Genomic DNA, 19,398 nt, shown 5'->3' on the forward strand with positions numbered 1-19,398 from the left:
CCACTGGTTTCAAACTTCCAGATTACTTCCAGTTGTAAATGGGATGTAATTTCTTTTTGACTCTTTAAAGTAGTATATTCTTATTATCCACAAATGATTAAAAACATTTCCTTTATATATATATAACTTAAATCCCCCCCTCCCCCAGTAAGAGAGCCATTTGATTAGATTCTGTTTTTTTCAAAACATCTCCAAGGTAAGTTAAATGTGTAATAAGTAAACAACTGGCTAATGTTTAGGTCTAGCACTTATTGTCTTTTCTATGCCTTTTCTTTGTATTTAGCATGGGGCTACTTCTTGACCCAACAGTTTACCCAAAATGTTGTGTCATTTTCAAAGATTCTGGCCCTAAAATAACTAAACCAACTGTGGGCTTTTGCCCCAGATTGGCTGAAAACTCAGTTTGAGTGGTTTAACCCGAAAATATTAGAATTGCCCTCTAATTGCCTAATTAAATTGTCCTACTCTTTGTATTTTATTGGCTGAGCCAGTTTATATACGTGTCTCTAGAGAAGAATAACCAAGGGAATTGCATAGTTGGTCATAATGAGTGTTTATCTTGTACATAACAAGCAATACGAAACTTTGGAAATATTTTTTATTGATCAAGACCTGAATCTCCACCACAACCAAGCTCTTCTCTCAACAGATCAATATGATTTATTGCATAACATAAACGCACTATTGGAATATGACAGATGGCCCTACAGAGTCTCAAAGGCATATAATAAAATGCCCTTTTCCTGGATAGGTTGGGTGAAAAGCTTTTATTTTTACAAGCAGGGCGTCTTTGTGAACCCACCAGCTGTCCTGTCCTTGTATGTGGCGCCCTCTGGAGGCGTTAAAATTGCCTGCAGCCTGTAAGAAGCATGGTGAGAAGTTCAGATCATATTTTCTCTCTCTCTCTCTCTCTCTATCATGCCTTGTTATGAAGCCACCTCGCAGGGGGCCTTTCTCTGCTATGGCGGTGCATGTTGCAGGGTCAGCGAGGCTCCTCGTCGCCCCCCCCCCCCCTCGCTGGCGGCGAGATGCGCCATGCCTGCAGGTCAGGGGACCACAGACTGCTCCGACTCCTCAAACAGACACGAGGAGGCCTCTGAACTTTGCACACAGATGGCATCAAAGGCGCGCATGAACAGCATGAACGTCACATAGGGATCTGAGGTCGGCAACATTGTGTTTACACGCCAAGTCTTGTGTACGTTCCCAGCAAACAAATGAGCAGATATTGTTTGTGGCATTTTTTTTTTTTTTTTGTAGAAACAGAGACAGGGCACAGACATGACAAACACACATTTTGGGGTTGTGGACTAAGAGGTATGGCGGCATATGAATGTCTTTTTAAATTTGGAAAGGTTTGACCAACCCCTGTCAGACAGACCCGTCGCGCTGGCTTGCAGAGAGTGTGTCGTCAAAAAGACTCCCACAGGTTTCCTGTAAAAGCTCAAAAGTCAAAACTTAGCGCTATAATTTAGATCAATACACTCATTAGGCAGGAGGTGGAGTAGACTGAACAGATTTCTCCATTGCAGGGCACCACAAAGACACTCTGAATGAGGAAAACCCATCTTAAAATCCTTAAGGCAATGTAACACTTTATGGAAATTAATCTCTTTTTTTTAGCTTTATTCAAAAGTCATTGAAAAGGCTGTTTTCTTTAACTCCAGGTTGAAGAAACTACACTTCTGGACATTTACAGAACTGGCTTTGATCATCACTTCCTTACCTTTAGTTGTTCCAGATAGCTGCTGAACATCTTACAAAGCAATGGAAGCCACGACTACATAACTCCAGATCAGGTTTACGCTGCCGATACCTGGATTTTTCTCCGTTTATTTACCAATTTTAAAATTCTCGTTTTTATGAAATGGTATCAAACTATTTTGCCAAACCGCTCAATTATCAAGACAAAGCTTAAATCAAAATGGACCTGGCTCTTGCCATGGCACCCCATCGGATTCTGGAGAAGCCTGCTAGTTACTATGTGCACAGCAGAGTTCTTGCAGGTTTTAGAGTCAATTTCCTTTCTGGAAACACAGGATTTTACTTAGTGGTGAGAGAGCAAAAAAAAGGGTCTGAATACAAACGCACATATTTCAGCTATTTTCCTACAATCATCCGCTACGTAGAGTTGGCCTGTCATAAAAGCTAGGGCAGTTTCTGGCTGAGCCATGACAAAACGTTTTAAAGCTTAAGGGCAAGAATACTTCCAAAAGGCCCTGAATGTTGTTCCACTAGCCCTTTAGAGTCCATCTTTCAAGCAGTGGTGACACCAGACTATTTTTCCTTGCATGCCAAAATGTTAACATACTTTTAAGCTTTTCCTTCCCATGTCGTTTACCCGTTTAGTGAAGCGGTCCGTTCTGTAGCTTTCTCTTGACAAGACTAAGCTAGCCTTTTAGAAAACTTCAGCGTTATCTGCCGCACCTGAGAGAAATCTGAATGTTTTACTCGTCAGAATCAGCTTTATTGACTATGTTTGTGCACAAACTACGATTTTGACTTTGGTTCCACTTTGCTTTTACTTTTTTTTCTTAATGTACAATGTTTTCCACATTCATATCTTCTTTCAAATTATTGGAATTTGCAGAGCACACCCATTCATTTTGAATATGGGTGGGTCTGCCACTGTCACACCACTGCCCCCATTGAAGAAATTCTGACATGTATTGCTGAAAACATGCACAAGCCTTGCGGTGTACGGAGATTGATTCGTTACTTGTAGGCGGCTGTAAGCATTTTGTTGAGCCATCCTTAGGCTTTAGATCCAGGTTTAGAAATTGCATTCTGGCTCCATCTAGTGGTCATATTGACTAAATGCAAATTAGACACAAAAAGAGGAAGAATAGCACATTTATTTTTTTTATACAAATCTTCTATATAGAGTTATACATAGAAAACCTATAAAAAGCAGATTTTTAAGCTTCATTGACCTTCCCCTAACAGACTTATTTTAACCCCTATGCCATACATTCCCTAACAATAAGTTGGCAAGCATTTAAGCATTTTACAGCATTTTCAAAACAAAGATGGAAGACAAAAACAAAAACTGCTCATTAACTTGCTTCTCGTTCAAAAGCTTAGCACAAAAAGGAAAGTCGGGTTTCTTCTAACAGCTTAAATCAGCACCTCCAAAAGAAAAAAAACTTGCCAGTTCCCCTCAGAGTTGAACGTTTCATAACCAACACAATGCAACAGACACGGGGGCATTCTCAGGCAAATTCACTACTTCCTGGGCTGCTGGATGCAGAAGGTCCGAGGGGAGTGAGACTTTTCCATGGCTGGGCGCACCTTGCTGTGCCTCACGCTCACCGGGGTCTCCGGAAAGTCGTGGCTCAGCTGCAAAATACCAGGCAGGAGTTTTATTATAGTCAAAAGAAAATTTGGATGGAATTTCAGCTGGACTGAGGAAACTGTTGAAAATAACAGGGAATGTTTGCTTACCTTGTCAAGAGTCCCCGTCAGAAGCAGGCCAACTTGTTGCATCCTGCTCGAAGTGGGAAGAGACCGGCTAGACAGGTTTGGGAGGGGAGGAGGAGGATTCAATTAGAAAAGCCTAAATAATTTAATCAGGGCGGTGGTGCGTTTAACAAAATCGAGGGCTGTACCTCAGTTTTTCAGGCCTCTTCGTGTCCTTCTCTGGAGCCCCATCCTCCAGGCTTTTCTTGGCCACTCGCTTCCCTCCTGCCTTCACTAATGATAAAAATATATTACAGCGATAAAATAAGTTCCCAGCCAACTTTCAAATAAGCAAAAAAAAATAAAAAATAAAAAATAAAAAATTCAGAGTAGGTCATTTTGATTCATTCTAGACAGGAAACATCCTAAGCAACAGGGGGAACTACATGACACTGAATATACATTTTCATGCAATCATTGATATAAAACTGCAAATATATTCAATTAATCTACTGACTAACGTTAAATAAATATACAATTAAAACGTAAATGAAAAACAAACAAGTAATTTAATGGGACGATCTGTGTCGCAGCATGCGTTGAACAAAGCTAGTGGGCGGGGCGAAAACGTCTACAGAGCCAGTGATTGGTCTGCATTAGTGTTGCTTAACAGGCTGACCAATCAGATGTTGGGGTCTATTTTGACGAGCTAAATGACAGCTTCAGTTAAAAAACAACAAGATTTATCTGAGAGACAATTGAATTAAAGGATTCGACGGGCAACTATTTAACTATACATTTCCATTTAAATATTTTAGACACGTTTTTATATTACAATTTAATTTATAAATCACATATATTTTAATTAACAGGTTATATTTTGGTACCTATGGCCCTCGATGAGCTTGTTAGTGAACGTGAGTAAACGGGGAAGCTGCGGCAACGTGAGCACCTTTAGCTTAGTTGTCGCGCTCTCACGCCTCAAACAGGCCTGCCTTTAAAAAAGGAGAAACCTCCACGAAAAGCAGGCGGATGCTTTTTATTTTTTAAACCAAAATCTTCCAGCGATAGGCTCATAATATAACCCAGCGCACACCAGAACCAGCAACGCATCAAAGCGATGGAGAAAAAAAACGTGCAGCAAGGTCGAGCCAGCGTTGGTTTTGTTGTTGTTTTTTTTCTGCATGGCTGCGTATCTGGGTCGAGCAGCTCAAGAGCAAAATGCGCTTTGATTGAAACAAAGAAAGGAAGGGGGAAAAAAAGTTAACGTGGACGCGTGTTTACCTGCTGGTGGGTGCCCAGCTTTGAGCAGAGGAGCCTCCTTTGCTCCGGATTTGGAGAGTTGTTGCACCATTTTGTGGAAAGTTTCCGCTGCAGACTGCCCTGAACGCCCACTCGCTTGTTTTTATGCTGAAGCGCAGAGGAGCGAGCTGCAGGAAGCCACAGACACGCCCATCTTTTTTTCACTCTTTCTCTCTCTTTAAAAAAAAAACAGATGCTGAGACAACTTGAAATGAAACCAGAAGCAGCGTTTCTTAAGCAACCAGGCAGTTTGTTTTACTCGCTCTGGTAACTTTGTGTACATTTTTTTCCTCCTTTATCTTAAGGCTCAGCTTCATTGAGGCGTTCACTGGTTTCTAAAGTCCTTCGAAAACGCACAAAACCCATCGAAAGATTCCCCTGTCTCATAAACAAGTCTAATCTAGTTCCTTCTTCCATATTACATTCTGACTCTTCAAAACAAATACACAATTTGTTTTAAATACATGCATTTATATATCTTATTTAGAACTGGAAATTTAAGAAATACAACTGGAAAGTAGTATTAAAAGGCCTATTTCAGCAGTTAAAAAAACAAACAAACAATTAATCATTTTTATTTTATGGTGACTGACCCAAAATGAACCAGGCTGAGTTCTTCTTCAAAAATATGACGTGCTACTTAATAAATCTTTATTCAATTTGTGAAAATTAAATCAGGACTGAATTTCAGTGTTACTTTTTGCTATTCAGACTGCAGAGAATTGCAAAAATAATGAGACCCCGACTAAAGTTCTTGTCGCAACCCAAAAGTTCTACGTATTTTAAAGGAAGTTTTAGTTGTCTCGCTAAATTGTGAAGTGGAAATTACTTTGTTTCAAAACTCTTTCTTTAAAAAAACATTTGAAGAGTGTGGTGAGCATGCATAGTTAGCTGCCTTCACCTTGATACCCCTAAATAAAATGCTGCAACCTGTTTCTTTGAGAAGTCCCCTAACTTGTTAATGGGGTCCACCTGAGGGTATTTTAAGTTTAATCCAGCTGCTCGGTGGAGACAATATTGCTTCCAGGCCGCTAGGTGGCAGTAAAGCACATTTACAGCGGTTACCGACCCTACAAACAGGAGGAGGAGGAGTAGTAGGAGGAGGTTTTTTAATAAGTAAAGAAAATTCATCATGAAGACCAAGGAACATAGCAAACAGATCAGAGATAAAGTTGTGGAGACCTTTAAAGCAGATTTAGTTTATAAAAAGGGTATCTGCAGCTTTGAACACACCCCGGAGCGGTGTTCAAACTAGTCTGACACAACAGCAAACCAACATGGCCGCCCCTATTGGAGTTTGTCATGAGCCACGTTGGAGGCATGCGGCAAACATGTGGAAGAGTTGGCGCTCAAAAAAGGTGAAACCAAAATTAACCTTTTTTGATCTACACGCAAGAAGCGTTGTGACCTAAAACTAAACGTGCACATCACCCTGGTCACGCCACCCCTGCTGTGACACAAGATGGAGACAGCGTCATGCTGTGCGGATGCTGTTCTTCAGAGGGGACGGGAAAGCTGGCGATGGGAAGAACGTTGGAGCTAAATACAGGAAGAAAACTTGTTAGAGGTTACACTGAAACTGACCTTGGCCTTTTAGATCCACATGTCATCACTTTGGTATTTTAGTGCATTGGGCGTTTCTGAGAGATTTTATTTGACCTGGGTACATTTTCTTCCAGTACAAGGCATAAAACCCCCTCACTTATGATAAAGTCTGTTATCCCATTTATCTGAGGAAGCTAAGCATTGTCGTATAAACACAAATAAAAGCAGCAGTGAGACACTTTATGGCCCTTTGGAGTTGGTTGTTGGAAAGAAACCTGCAGGACAATTTTCTATTTAATAGTGTGCAAATAGATAGTTATGTTTTAATGCGCTCAATAAAAAATGGCCCTTTTAAGCTCACATTCTTTTCAGCCTCAGCTTTGTCTGCTCTTAGTAACAAGGCAGCTCTTCATCTGTTAGCGAAGTAATTATCCACTGAGCACACACATACACACACAGTTAATGCAGAAAAAAAAGCTTAATTTGACATAAAACTTTGTATGCACAGGCTTTTTATGTGCACATTTTTTATTGTTATTATTTTTTGCCAAATAAAGTGAAAAAATATATTTTTTTTAGCATCCCGGTTGCGCTGGGGTAGTACGCGAGACTCGTACAGACGCCTTAGTCCATCCCAGGTTCACCTCTGGCCTGTGAACCTTCGCCACATGTCTTCTTTCTCTCATTTCCCTTCTTGTCAGCCTATTTTCAATAAAAATAATAAAAATTGGTTGATTCACAGCTAAATGTCACCTGTCATGATGAGCTCCATGGGTTTTCATCAATGGAAGATTAAAATCATAGATAGGTAGACAGGACATGGAGGCATTCATTTACTTAAAGGTGCTTCTTATCCTGCTTTCAGTGGCTAAATGAGACCTCTGTGTTTATCTATTTATTATTATTTTTTGTATCATTTCTATTTATTTATGTTTTTATCTTCTTGAACAGTGGTCCCTGCTTAGTCCATGTGTTGTGACCTTTGTATTTGCTTCTTTGTCCTGGTGGGCAAATTCATTATGATGTCACTGACAGTGTTTCTGAAGGCTTGACTGATCGTTGTCTTGTTAATACGACTGGTAGGCTAAAACTGAATTGCCCTATGGGGGTGAATAAAGTTGTTGAAATCAAGTTTAGACTGTTGTCTACAGCAGCTACCACAGCTTTTTTTTCCCTCTTGCTCAGCTTGTGAATCTTCTTGTTCAGGTAAGAAAACGAGATGTTTGTGAGCGTGTTTGTAGAAAAGCAACATCCAGGGTTCCGCTATGATATGGACAGTGTTGTATAAAGTACTGAAATCTCAGAGTCAAGTAAAAGTATAAGTACCTCTCCAAAATATGACTTTGATTAAAGTCCAAGTTACTGACTGAAATGTTACTTGAGTAAAAGTCTTAAAGTATCTGAAATGTCTTGTACTTAAGTATGAAAATTACTGTAAAAATAGATGTACTCAAATAATGTAATAAAAAGTACAAGGTAAAAAGTAAAACAAAGCAAATGCAGTTTGAGTGACATTTTTTGAGAATTTCGTAAACTTTGAAAGTCAAATTCACTTAAAATAATATAAACAACCAACTGTAGGAGAAATTTAGACCAAGTTTAGACAGAAAATACAATCTTTTTGTAAACCTGCTAGTAGATACACCTGCAGGTATCATTTAGTTAAGAAAATTAGGATTCTCTGCTGTTAGATGCTTTACCTATACCACAAGGTTAATTTAACCTGCTTTACCACTGAACCAGCTCCTTATCCTGCTGGTGGTGATGAACAAGCCCAGGCAAGTCCCAACTTTGTCGCAGTCGCAGTCTCTCTCTCTCCTCTCTAGAGGCGAGAGAGAGAGAGAGAGAGGAGAGATGAGAGAGAGAGAGGTAGAGAGAGAGAGAGAGAGATAGAGAGAGCTGGAGAGAGCGCGATAGAGAGCGAGAGAGAGAGCGAGAGAGAGAGAGCGAGAGAGCGCAAGAGGATCGCTGCGATACTCTCTCTTCTCTCTCTCTCGTCTATCTCTCTCGCTATCATCTAGCTCTCTCTCTATCGCTAGCCGTTCTCTCTCTCTCTCTCTCTCTCTCTCTCTCTCTCTCTCTCTCTCTCTCACTAGTAACTAAACCAACCATTGAAAATGTATCGGAGTAAAAGTATGCAATTGAGTTCTGAAATATAGTGAAGTAAAAGTTATCAAAAAAATGTATACTCGAGAAAAGTATAAAGTACTCCAAAATATACTGAAGTACAGTAGTGAAGTAATTTTACTTTGTTACTATACAACACTGGAAATGGAGGTGAGTTTTTATTTTACTCTCCTGGCTTTATGGTTGGCTACACGTCACATTCAACAGGCTGTCTGCTCCTGTGTCCTAGGATATCGGAGCAAAACAATCCAACATGTTGAATATTCCCGATTTGAGGTCCCGACGTTTTACCGAGCGGACCAGATCGCTTTACCCTAGACCTTTACGTACAAGTCACAGAGGGAAGAAAGGTCAGCCCTGATGATACTCTTTGAAGACCTGATTGTTTTTGGTAGTTTGGACCTGCCCTGTTTTGTGTAGGAGCCAAACCACACGATGACGGACAAACACAGAACAGACTGAATAATGGTAATGTGGGAGACCAACAGATCCTGGATAAGGTGGTACTTCTGGAGTCGCCAAAGGAAGTCGTCTGTGCTGGGCCTACTTATGAACGTGTGAGGACCTTCTAAGGTCCCCAGGAAGGATGGATCATAGGAACCGGTAGGGATCCACAGACACGCTGTTGTTGAGGATGGAGATGAATTTATGTTCTGTTAGGACAGGAAATAATTTCTCTGAGCATCGCTCCATCACATGTATCGGTAAGTTATGAAGAGTTGGTGACTAAATGACGCCACCTTTTTTTGCGACCTTCTCCAGTTGTGAGCTTTTGAGATTTATTTCCCTTTTTACCGCTCTGCCCACAGCACAGCAAGCGACACATTCAAGTCAAGAGAATTGCGCCTGTGCGTCACACAGTTGTTATGCCCCAGGGAAACAGAAAGTAAAAAAAAAAATGTAATTTGCTTCACCTACATTTATGTTAAGGGTATTGTTAGGGGTGTCCGTAACTGTACCACTCATTTTATTACTATTATCACGCTAAGATTATATGTCTGAAATAAAATATGAACTTATTTTAGTGCTTTTTATACCTCTTTAGCAGGAGTTATAAAATAAATATGTCATGCACTGTACTTATGCACTGCAAAAACGGAACTAAACATAAGTAAACTTTTCTTAAAATTAGTGTATCTGTCCTTGATTTAAGCAGGTAAATAAGATGATCTGCCAATAGAAAAAGATTTTTGCACTTAAAATAGGAACAATTCATCACCATCATCTTATTTCAAGTGCAGGATGTCTAATTATCTTCATTTAGGGGTCAAAATACTCATTCCATTGGCAAATGATCATATTTACCAGCTCAGATCAAGGACAAAAACACTATGTTTAAGAACATTTTGCTTATTTTTAGATCCGTTTTTGCAGTGTGACGTTATTAATCACATAATGAGTATATTAGCATCGTAAACCATGACGCATAAGGATATACTTTTAACTTGGTGTCTTTGCACAGGTGTGAGGCTCAGAGTTGGGTTGAGTTTTGAGGCTTTCAGCGGGTTTACAGATGGCTCAGAGCTCTCTTCATTCACCCACATCTGAGCAAACATGAAACGAAACATCTGCGCTCCTGGACTGCAGGAGATCAGGGCCCCTCACGTCTCTCCGAATGCTTTCACGTCATCTTTTTAAAAAGGAGAAAAAAATCACACAGCCTGCTTTTAAAAAACAAAAATGACCTTTTATTTTGTTAACGCAGTTGTTTACGACGCCATCTTTTTCCACATATCTGTATATTTATATATATCTTTAGAACATGGCACAAGTTTAGTCTTAACCAGTGCTGATGTGTAAACCAAGTAATGCTGATTTTTTTTCTTTTTCTGTATTTACAATAAAATCAAAGAAATGTACAAGACTCCATGGCATTACACAGTTTCGACATTAAGTACAGATAAAATTTGATCCCACTGTACAATCTAACATCATTAGTTAATTAGTCTTTTTTTTTTTTTTTATTTCATTTCTTTACAAATGAGTTCATGATCCATTTTGGCTTCAGCACATACTTTTTCCCCCCTCCCACATCTCGACTCTTACCGCGTACCCTCGCTTACGTCACTAACACCGTTAACCATGCTCTCACAGTTACGAGTTCCTTAAGGAAAATAACGCTAATTTCTACACACGACATGACACGCGTCTTCTCACGGTAGTGTCCTGTATTCTCCCTCGACGTCCCCCCCCACCCCCCACCCCTCCGAGCATGATTCCGTCTTACTCTGTTAAATGAAAAATAATCTTTAAAAACATTCCATGATTTCCGTCTTTGGCACACATCCCGTCTTTCCATCTTGCTGCCGCTCTGCCGACCTCCTCCATCTCCGTACGAGCACATCCACGCTAGAACAAACGCACTCATAAAGCCAAGTTCATGAAAGAAGTTTCCTGTGTAGCTCCTTGCCTCTGCTGCAGGGCGAAAGAAGAACCGGGCTGAACAGACCCGTCTCCGGGCTTATACCCAGGAGTCGGGAGAACCCGGGTACTGCTCCGCCCTGTAGGAAGGCCTCCGCGTGCTAGCGTAATAGTCCACATAATTAGAGGTGGATTTCAGTCCGTGATGCTGGGAGCTGTAGTCTGCCGTGGGAGGGTAGGTGATGACCTCTTCTAAATACGAGTCGTCGTAGCCGTGAGGATGCTGCAGGTACATCCTGTACGTGTCGTAGTTCCTCCGGCTCGGCTCTTCTGTGTAATACACAGGCTGGAGGGAGACAGGCAGCGAGACCTTCTATTAATTCATTCACAGGATTTGTATGAAGTCGATCTGTTACTGTATTTGGTTAAAGGTTTTCCTTGATTTAGATATAGTAGTTTTCATAGTTAGAACTAGTGTTGCGCCGATGCCATTTTTTGGCCCTGATACCGATACCCGATACCTGGCTGTGCAGTATTGGCCGATACCGATACCATCTGTTTGAAATTTATGTGTGTGTGTATATATGAAGCACTGCATACTACTTAGGGTAGCAGGACTTTTTATTGCCTACCTGAAATGGGTGACAATAGTTGAATAAACTTTTGGCTCTTAAAGGCCAAAATAGTGCAACATTCGTGAAATTATAACATGTATAATAGTAGTACAACAGTAAGACAGTAAAATCACATTAATAATTGAATAATCTCTTTTAAACCCTGAGTTTTGGCTCTCAAATGCCAAAATAGTGCAACTTTCATGAACTTATATAACACGTATAATACTAGTCGGGAGAGAGAAGGCTGCGTTCAAGTGACATACAAACATCAAAATAGTATTGGTGCCCTATTTGTTGGTACTTACCGATACCGATACCAGCATTTTAGTGCTGGATCGGGGCCCCGTCCCACATTGGTATCGGTATCGGTGCAACACTAGTTAGAACCCCATCACCAGATTAAGACTACTCTATTTCCAGGTTTCCAGAACCTCCCAAAGTCTCTCCAAAGGGCTTTCTGATGCCACAGGAGAGGGGAGGCTTCACAGCTTTGGATTATTTGACCTATTAAAATAATTTTACATTCTGATACCAGATATCTACTGTGAGATTCCTCAAGGCTCTGTTCTGGGCTCTATTCTTTTCTTACTGTATGTGCGCCCACTTGGACAGATCCCAAGGTGTCATAATACTTTCTGTTATTAACTCTATGCTAGTGCTATCCTGCTATACTGTGCTTAATAAGGTCTGCAAGTCATAAATTGTCACAAATGCTGTTAACATTTACTAAATATGTCTCGATACCATGCATTAAAAGCCACAAAGCCAGAAGTGTTCAGATAAATGAATTTCAGAGGTGCCAGCCCAGAGCAGGTGGTTAGGATGGAGCTTTGGCATTTGGCCAGTGTAGCCCATAATCCTTGAAAACAGGACAAAACAAAATCACGATGGTGCGCCCGACCCACACCTCTCTGATAAGCCAGCCACCATGATATCACCACACGAGTTTTGTGTAAGCTCAAAACACCTAGCCAACTGAAACACTACAATATGATGTGTTACAGGGAGCTCTCTGTTTTCCATGCACCTCCTCAGGAACCTGCAGAAACTTTCCTTGATCCTTTTGATTTTTATTGCCTTGTTAGCGTCTTAGTCTGGTGTGAAGTGGGCCTTAGTGGTGCAGTAGGAAGACATGTTATCTTACTTAATAATCCTAAAAAAGTAAATAAGATCATTTTTAAATTTGAAATATATTAAATCATTGAAGCTAAACCCTTAAGAAGGGACTCTTTTGTATAAGTCTGACACAACGTACGTATATTGTTGTCGGAGGAAGCCTTTTACTTTACATCAACTGTTACCAGCTGCTTTGGACTTTACTTTATATTTCTTTATAAAGTAGAAATGATTCCCGATGCACCATCACATTTAATGCACGCTTAGTCTAACATTTAAATATGCTTTGTTATTCCGTTTGATTTGATCCTCCGACTTCTGTATCTTCATTTATATTTGGTAATTTTATTTTGAATATTTTACACACCATTTTTACATACCTCCTTAAAAGAGAAAAAGAGAAAACCATTCAAAACATCGGAGGATGTTTTGCCAAAATAATCAAAGGAAATCTAAAGTTCATCTTCCATTTAAAGGTGTATAGCCAGGTTATTTGACATTTTTTAAATTTATACGTCAATAACTCACTCCGGTTGCATACGTTTTTTCTGCTGGCATATTAGTTGTTATTTTGGCATCTTAGGCTTTGTTTTAACTGGGTTTGTTAGTAAATAAAGCCCTTTTGTTTATGTTTATAATAAAAATGGAAGTACGACACTGCGTATGTGCAGTAGGGGATAAACAAGGAAGCAGCTAACGGCTATTAGCATCTCCCAGCAAGGTGTGGAAACAATGAAGAAAGGTCCAAGATCCAGTGTAAAAAAAACACAAAAAATATATGATTCCAAGAGGGAAAAGACTGGAATAGCTCTGGGAATACCGTATGAACGTTGGAGAGGACACTAAAGCTGCCGAGGCTCAGACTACAGAGTTGATTGACGTGAGTAAACGTCCTTATTAATACTGTGATAATAGTAACAGGAACGCGCTTCTTAGCCTCTATAGTCTGAAGTAAAAACATTACAGATAGATCGATTGATTGGTTCTTACTTTGATGATGTGTTCCTGTTTCCGTTTATGAATGGGAAATAAATTTCTCCGTGATGTTCTGATAGAGGCTCTTAAAGTTGCTGTAGATCGGTTTATTTAGTTAATAAAGGTTGGTCTTTGCCATCTGGCTCTTTGATAGTTCTGCATTACAGCCTGTAGATGGCGCTACGTCTGTTTACATCTGCTCATCGCGCCCATTGCTGGGTTTCTATTTCAAAAAGAACTATCAAAACACTATCAGGATGGACGCTTGGCATATATAACCTTAGTTTATCATGATCAATCGGTTTGTGGTCTCTTTTTTTTTATAAGCATATAACGTGGCTTAATGCATCATTAATGGTTACAATTTCCAATAAAACTTCAGCCAACTGTCGGTTGGATCTTTTCAGACAATTATCATTCAGTTTTCCATTCTCAGGCCACTGACGCAAGAGGAAACCGTCTCAAGGTAAATGATGAATGTTCACTTGCAATAAATACAATAACGACCATCTTTACTTGTCCGAACGTGAAAAAAGCTAAGAATAAATTGTCGTTTGGTACGTTTCCCGCCACGTGCCTGTTATCTGAAAGGGCACACAAGGACGTGTCCTACAGAAACAGCTACCCCGAGACGCGGAGAGGACACCCCATCCCCGGCAGTCACATTCACTCTTGTTCAAACAATAGCTGATGTGCCGGGTTATTCCCAGCCACGCCAGCAGAATGCGTGCCACGGCTCTTTGTGTCAGAAACGTGGGGAGGAAGAGGAGGGAAGCTTTACGACCTTTTGTTGTGAGGCTTGCGTTTAATTCACTTTAACTACTTTTCTTCACGTCCTTTCAAACTGATCAGATCTATTCAAAGCAAGGTTGAGAGATTTCCATCTAGAGTGGAAACAGTCACTGAAGAAATATTTTAGTCACCTGTGTTCTTCTGGGCTCCTCTCTTGTGGGTGATGAGTAGTAGTATGGAGACGGTTTGCCAGACCCTGGAAAAAAAATCAGCAGTATAGTTACTACTTCTATGAATGAAGTCGGGAAATATATTACTAGAACACCTTTTTTCATATCAGAGAAAGGGTCTGCACATCCCCAAAGGGCAAATGTCTGTATTTAGATAGAGGAGGATCAAGATGTGCGGCGCTACACTGGAGAGAAATAACACCAAATAATGGGGTTGGCCTGCGCTGCACTGTAGTTTACATAACCCACGGGGATGGAAATTTTCATTGGCACTTTATCAAACTGGTGGAATCCAGAAACTCAATTTCCACTTCCCTGCATAGGACATGAATTGTCGAAGCTGCGGCTTGGTTTGTTTACTCAGCCCGCCTCCTGCTCCCAACAACCAGTGGAGGCTGGCGAGGGCTCTCGTCTGGACGGAGTATGTCTGGACTTCACACTCACTGCCTGTCTGTGGAGCTGTGACTTGGATGCATTAATAGGACCATAGTGAAGATGAAAGTGGTCTGGGAGCGTTAGGGAAGAATACGAGGATACGACATAACAACATGCCCGTCTGGAAGCAGCCCCAAGTCTATAGCAGATAATTCATGATTTCAATTAGATTTCTTTTTAAAATTCTTTTTTTTTTTTTTTAGATCAGTACCTGTATACTGTTTTCTATGAATACTGCCGTCTCCATGGTAATTATAAAACTGCATAGTCGACTGAGCTCTCTGATAATCTCTGATTGAGCCTCTGTGCTCTTTGATGCCCAGCACTGCAGGAGATGACGTGGCACTGGCGGCTGTGGAGAGAGAGAAAAAAAAAATTATTTCCACAACTCGCTGGGTTTAACTGCTGTCTGTCTGTCTGCAGGCTCCAAAGTCACCAGAACGTACCAGGGAGGCTGACTGGGGACATCTGAATGGCGCTGGTGGGGAGGGTGGGTTGGGACTTGAATCTGTCCCGTTCCAGCGTTGACACTGGGGTGATGAAATGGTTTTGGTTCCAGCCGTCCTGTGAGGGGAGAAAGTGTCATGCTGAAGAACTAAACTAAACTAAACCTCTGAGCTTTTGTCACATTTCGCTGTTACAAGCACAAACATTTAATTGGGTTTTCAAATGATAGACAAACTCAAAGCAGAACATGATTGTGGAGTGAAAAGTGCTGACACACAAAATCAGAAAAGATGTGAACATTTGTATTTTAGTCCCTGAATACTTTGTAAAACCACCTTTCGAGTCAGATACGGCTGCAAATCTCATGGCTCTTCCTTTTTTGCACATCCAGAGACTGAAACTATTGTTCCGCCCCCTTTTGGAAAAACCGCTCAATCTGAGGATAGAGAACGCCTGCGGACATCAATTATTATTACTGTCACAGATCCTCATTGAGATTTAGCCCTACACACTGACCAGGTCATTCAAATAGATGAATGTGCCTTAATCTAAACCACTGAATTATAGTTCTGGCTCCATAAAGCCTCCAGCGGGTGTACTCAGCATGATGTGACAGGTATTTCATCACATTGTGCTTTGCACGTAGGGCAAAGACATACAATGTGAGAGTCAGCTAACCAGAACGTCTCACACGTCTGTAGTGTCCCCTCCAAGGCTTGTGGCAACCTGTAAAAACTACTTATGGCGTTCTTTAAACAATGTTTTTTTGCAAATCTTCTATGAAGGTTAGATTTCTGCAGTAACCAGGGTGTCTACAAGTATAAACAAGTTAAATTTAATACTTTTTAAGACCTTTTAATACCACTTCTAAATGAAATTTAAGACCAAACGTACGATGGAAATACAAATCAAAATGACTGTTGAGTTTAAGAACATCGACTAAATGTGTTTAATGCGAAAAGACAAACATGTCATTACAGTCCCATGAACAAATGCTTATAAAATCAAGTAAATATATAAAATACTGTTCCTTCAGAACAAAAATAAATAAAACAGGGGTTGCGGGGGTTGCTGGAGCCTTTTTCCCGATATAAAATAATTGTAGCCGTCCAGTGGTTTCAGGGGCTTTCGTGCTCTCTCGTCTGTACTGGCCTGCGTGTTTATAAGGCAGCTGTATGTCGCGGTACGGAACACTTGTCAGCATTTCCCAGACTCCCTCCGTCCCTTCAGGCTTTTGCTGTGTGGATCTGGCAATCTGATACCATCAACCATCAACTTACTCTTATAACGATCTTGTGATACGTTATCTGAAGAAGAAAAATACGCGGAGAACTCGTCAGTTTCTCTGTTTGCGTCCGCCATTGTGTTCGCCTTTTGCCAACCAGTCCGGCGTGCATGCGCGAAAAACCCGCATCAAAACAATAACAATGAACTACCCTATAGGCCACCGCTGCGGTGCCGGTGTTATACATTTACATGTACATTTGACAAAAAACGCACCCCTGCTATTTTACTGAAATATACACTTGTAGCTGATTAAACATTTCCTACATGTTTACAAATGTGTTCTAAGCTACCAGTATGAATTTCATGAGTCTGGGACAATTTTTAGATTAAAAACATAGGGGGTGCATTTTTCGGCAGCCATTTGCCAAAAAAACGCACCCCCTGCTATCTATGAGGGGTTGGCACTTGTATGACTTTATTCCTGTATATCCATGTGTAGTTAAAGGATAAGGGTCAGCAAATGCAAATTCTGCCCGTTAAAACAATGACAGGGCAATTGTTGCTGTATGATCTGCAGCTCAATTTGGAACTTTTAAACAGGCTTTTGAAGAACTTTGATAATTTGCTGCTGTAATATTATAGAATTTTCAGAATAAAAAGCTAGCAGATTTGCAGAATCAAAAACAATTTAATAAATACAAGTATAGAGCATTAAGTATTGTTAGAAAGGTCACGCTATTTTCTGGAAAAATACATTATTGTATGAGTTAAGTTCTTTTCCGTTTTATTTCTCTTTCTTTGTAAGTTTGAAATGTCCCATGCCCCTGAAAGCACCATAGCTTTCTAACAGTAGCGAATGCATCAAACTGGTCTATGAACGCTGTGCTGTTTACTGTAGAAGCAGTCTGATCTTCCGTTTAAGACAAAGCTTTGCAGTTTCAAAACTCACGTCGGTTCTCACGGTTTACTGTTGTATGTGAATGACGAGAGACCACAACAAATAAATCAGCCGTACCTCAGATAAAAACTTTGGATTTAATGGTGTTCATTAAACCCGTACTTTTGTAAACGAATCTGCCAAATAAACACCGTTTTTTTCACACAAGAGGTATATTCAAACGTTTTGATATCACTAATATAAGAACAAGTAACTCCGTTGGTCACATTTTAATCCGTTTTCTTCGTCGATATTCAGCTGTACAGAGCGAGGCGCGCTCCCGCGACACCGGCCGGCCGGCGGGGTTCGCGCACCGCTGCGGTTGCTGTCACGCATTTTCCCGGCCCGTCCACCGGGCGATTCACACGAACGCGTTTGGCGTATGTTGTTCCACAGTTCTACCAGTAAAATGGGCGCCTGGACATCCTCTTGCGATAGTTTAACAGCTGAAAAGTCGGTCATATCGTTGTTTCTGTTGCATGTGTAACGGCTGGTTGCTACGTGCGCTCTCACACCATTTGTCCTACCTTAAAGGCAAGGAGCGTTGCTCATAAGATGGTGACGTCACGTGCGTACCGCGCCAACAGTGCTCGGTCTGTGGCTGATGACGTGTCACGAGCACACGAGCCTGCTCAAGAACGCATATTGAGAAACGGCCATCGACAACGCAGCGCATAGGCTACCGGAAAAAAATATTCGACCTAGCAGAACAGATTGCCCGTATTTTCACGGTGACGTGACACACCAATATTTAAGACCCATGCAAAATTAATTTAAGACAATTTAATACTTTTCAAGGCCTTATTTTGAGGAAAATTGATTTACGACTTTTTAAGACTTTTTAAGGACCCGCGGCCACCCTGAGTAACAGTTGTCATTTGGACACATAGTCCCACCTGAGCAGTGGACTTCTGCTGCTCCTCCAGAGTTACCATGGGGCTCTTAGTTGCTTCTCTAACTAATTCTCTCCTTACCTGGCCTGTTTGGTGGGTGACCACGTCTTGGTAGGTTTGCATGTCTAATCCAAACAATGATTGGTGGGATGTCAAAAGTTTGTTTGCATGGTGCTGTTTGTTTCCAAGGTTCTCTAAAATCCCTCTGAGGTCTTTACAGAACAGCTGGATTTACACTGACATTAAATTACACACAGGTTCACTTTATTTACTCATTAAGTGGCAATTAGTTGGAGTGGACTTTATTCAGGGGTATCAGTTCAAAGGTTGCTGAAAAGTAGTCCATGCCACACTTTTCAGATTTTTATTTGAGAAAAAAAGAAAAGAAAAAGAAAACATTGCATCATTTTCCTTTTCATTTCACAGTTATGTGCTAAATTGTGTTTGTATATCACATAAAAGCCCAATAAAAACCATTAAGGTGTATGGCTGTAACCACAAAAATGTGACAAAGTTAAAGGAAATAAAGGTGCCGTTTAATAAATCAAGCAGTTTATACCATTTCTGTTTAAAACATTCATAAAATCATTGCATCTTATATAATTAAATAGATTGTATGAACCTTTTTATAGATGGGCCGTAGATCCCTGTACTGCCACAGTGTGTTCAGCACCTGAGCTGCTGCTTTCACCACCTTCACCGAGTACCTGGAAAACACAAACCTTATTCTGCATTTCTGGATCTTTCCAACATAATTCAGAATACACTGATGTTACAAGACAGCATGACTAAAGGACCGGGCTGTCCTTAATGTGTTGTAATCCTGAATCGTATAGACCAGGGGTGTCAAACATACGGCCCGCGGGCCGCATCCGGCCCGCCGAACAATTTAGTCCGGCCCGGTGGCTAAATGCATTATCATTATTAAAAAAAATAATAAAAAAAAGTGTCCCACAGTGTCCTGTCTGGCAATGTGGCAATAAGAATTTTTGTCTTAATGGCAAAAAGAGCTCATCAGATTTGACTTTCACAAGTGGAGCAGTACTGCTTTTGCC

At 40.7% G+C, this 19,398-nt stretch overlaps 2 protein-coding genes across 10 annotated transcripts in view; both read right to left on the reverse strand.

Annotated features, from left to right (window-relative positions):
- Positions 1-2,837: 2,837 nt before the first annotated feature.
- dap1b (death associated protein 1b) lies at positions 2,838-4,826 on the reverse strand. Its single transcript, XM_012874066.3, has 4 exons — positions 4,684-4,826; positions 3,609-3,693; positions 3,445-3,511; positions 2,838-3,339 (listed from the first exon to the last, which is right to left on the reverse strand). The coding sequence occupies exons 1-4, from the start codon at positions 4,751-4,753 to the stop codon at positions 3,226-3,228; spliced, it is 336 nt and encodes a 111-aa protein (XP_012729520.2). The 5' UTR covers positions 4,754-4,826; the 3' UTR covers positions 2,838-3,225.
- A 5,495-nt stretch (positions 4,827-10,321) lies between these two features.
- LOC105934177 (plakophilin-4) overlaps positions 10,322-19,398 on the reverse strand; it is a 117,723-nt gene continuing 108,646 nt past the window's right edge. For 7 of the 9 annotated variants that reach the window (XM_036139419.1, XM_036139418.1, XM_036139422.1 and 4 more), the window contains 5 exons: positions 18,966-19,050; positions 15,286-15,403; positions 15,051-15,191; positions 14,366-14,430; positions 10,835-11,080 (listed from right to left, as the gene is read on the reverse strand). In XM_036139419.1, the coding sequence (XP_035995312.1) occupies positions 10,835-11,080; positions 14,366-14,430; positions 15,051-15,191; positions 15,286-15,403; positions 18,966-19,050 (655 nt within the window). Of the gene's footprint in view, positions 11,081-14,365; positions 14,431-15,050; positions 15,192-15,285; positions 15,404-18,965; positions 19,051-19,398 lie in introns of all 9 variants that reach the window. The other 2 variants (XM_036139417.1, XM_036139425.1) reach the window with 1 other exon arrangement.

Source organism: Fundulus heteroclitus, chromosome 7 (genome assembly GCF_011125445.2).
Source record: "Fundulus heteroclitus isolate FHET01 chromosome 7, MU-UCD_Fhet_4.1, whole genome shotgun sequence".
In the NCBI taxonomy this organism is placed as follows: Eukaryota; Metazoa; Chordata; class Actinopteri; order Cyprinodontiformes; family Fundulidae; genus Fundulus; species Fundulus heteroclitus.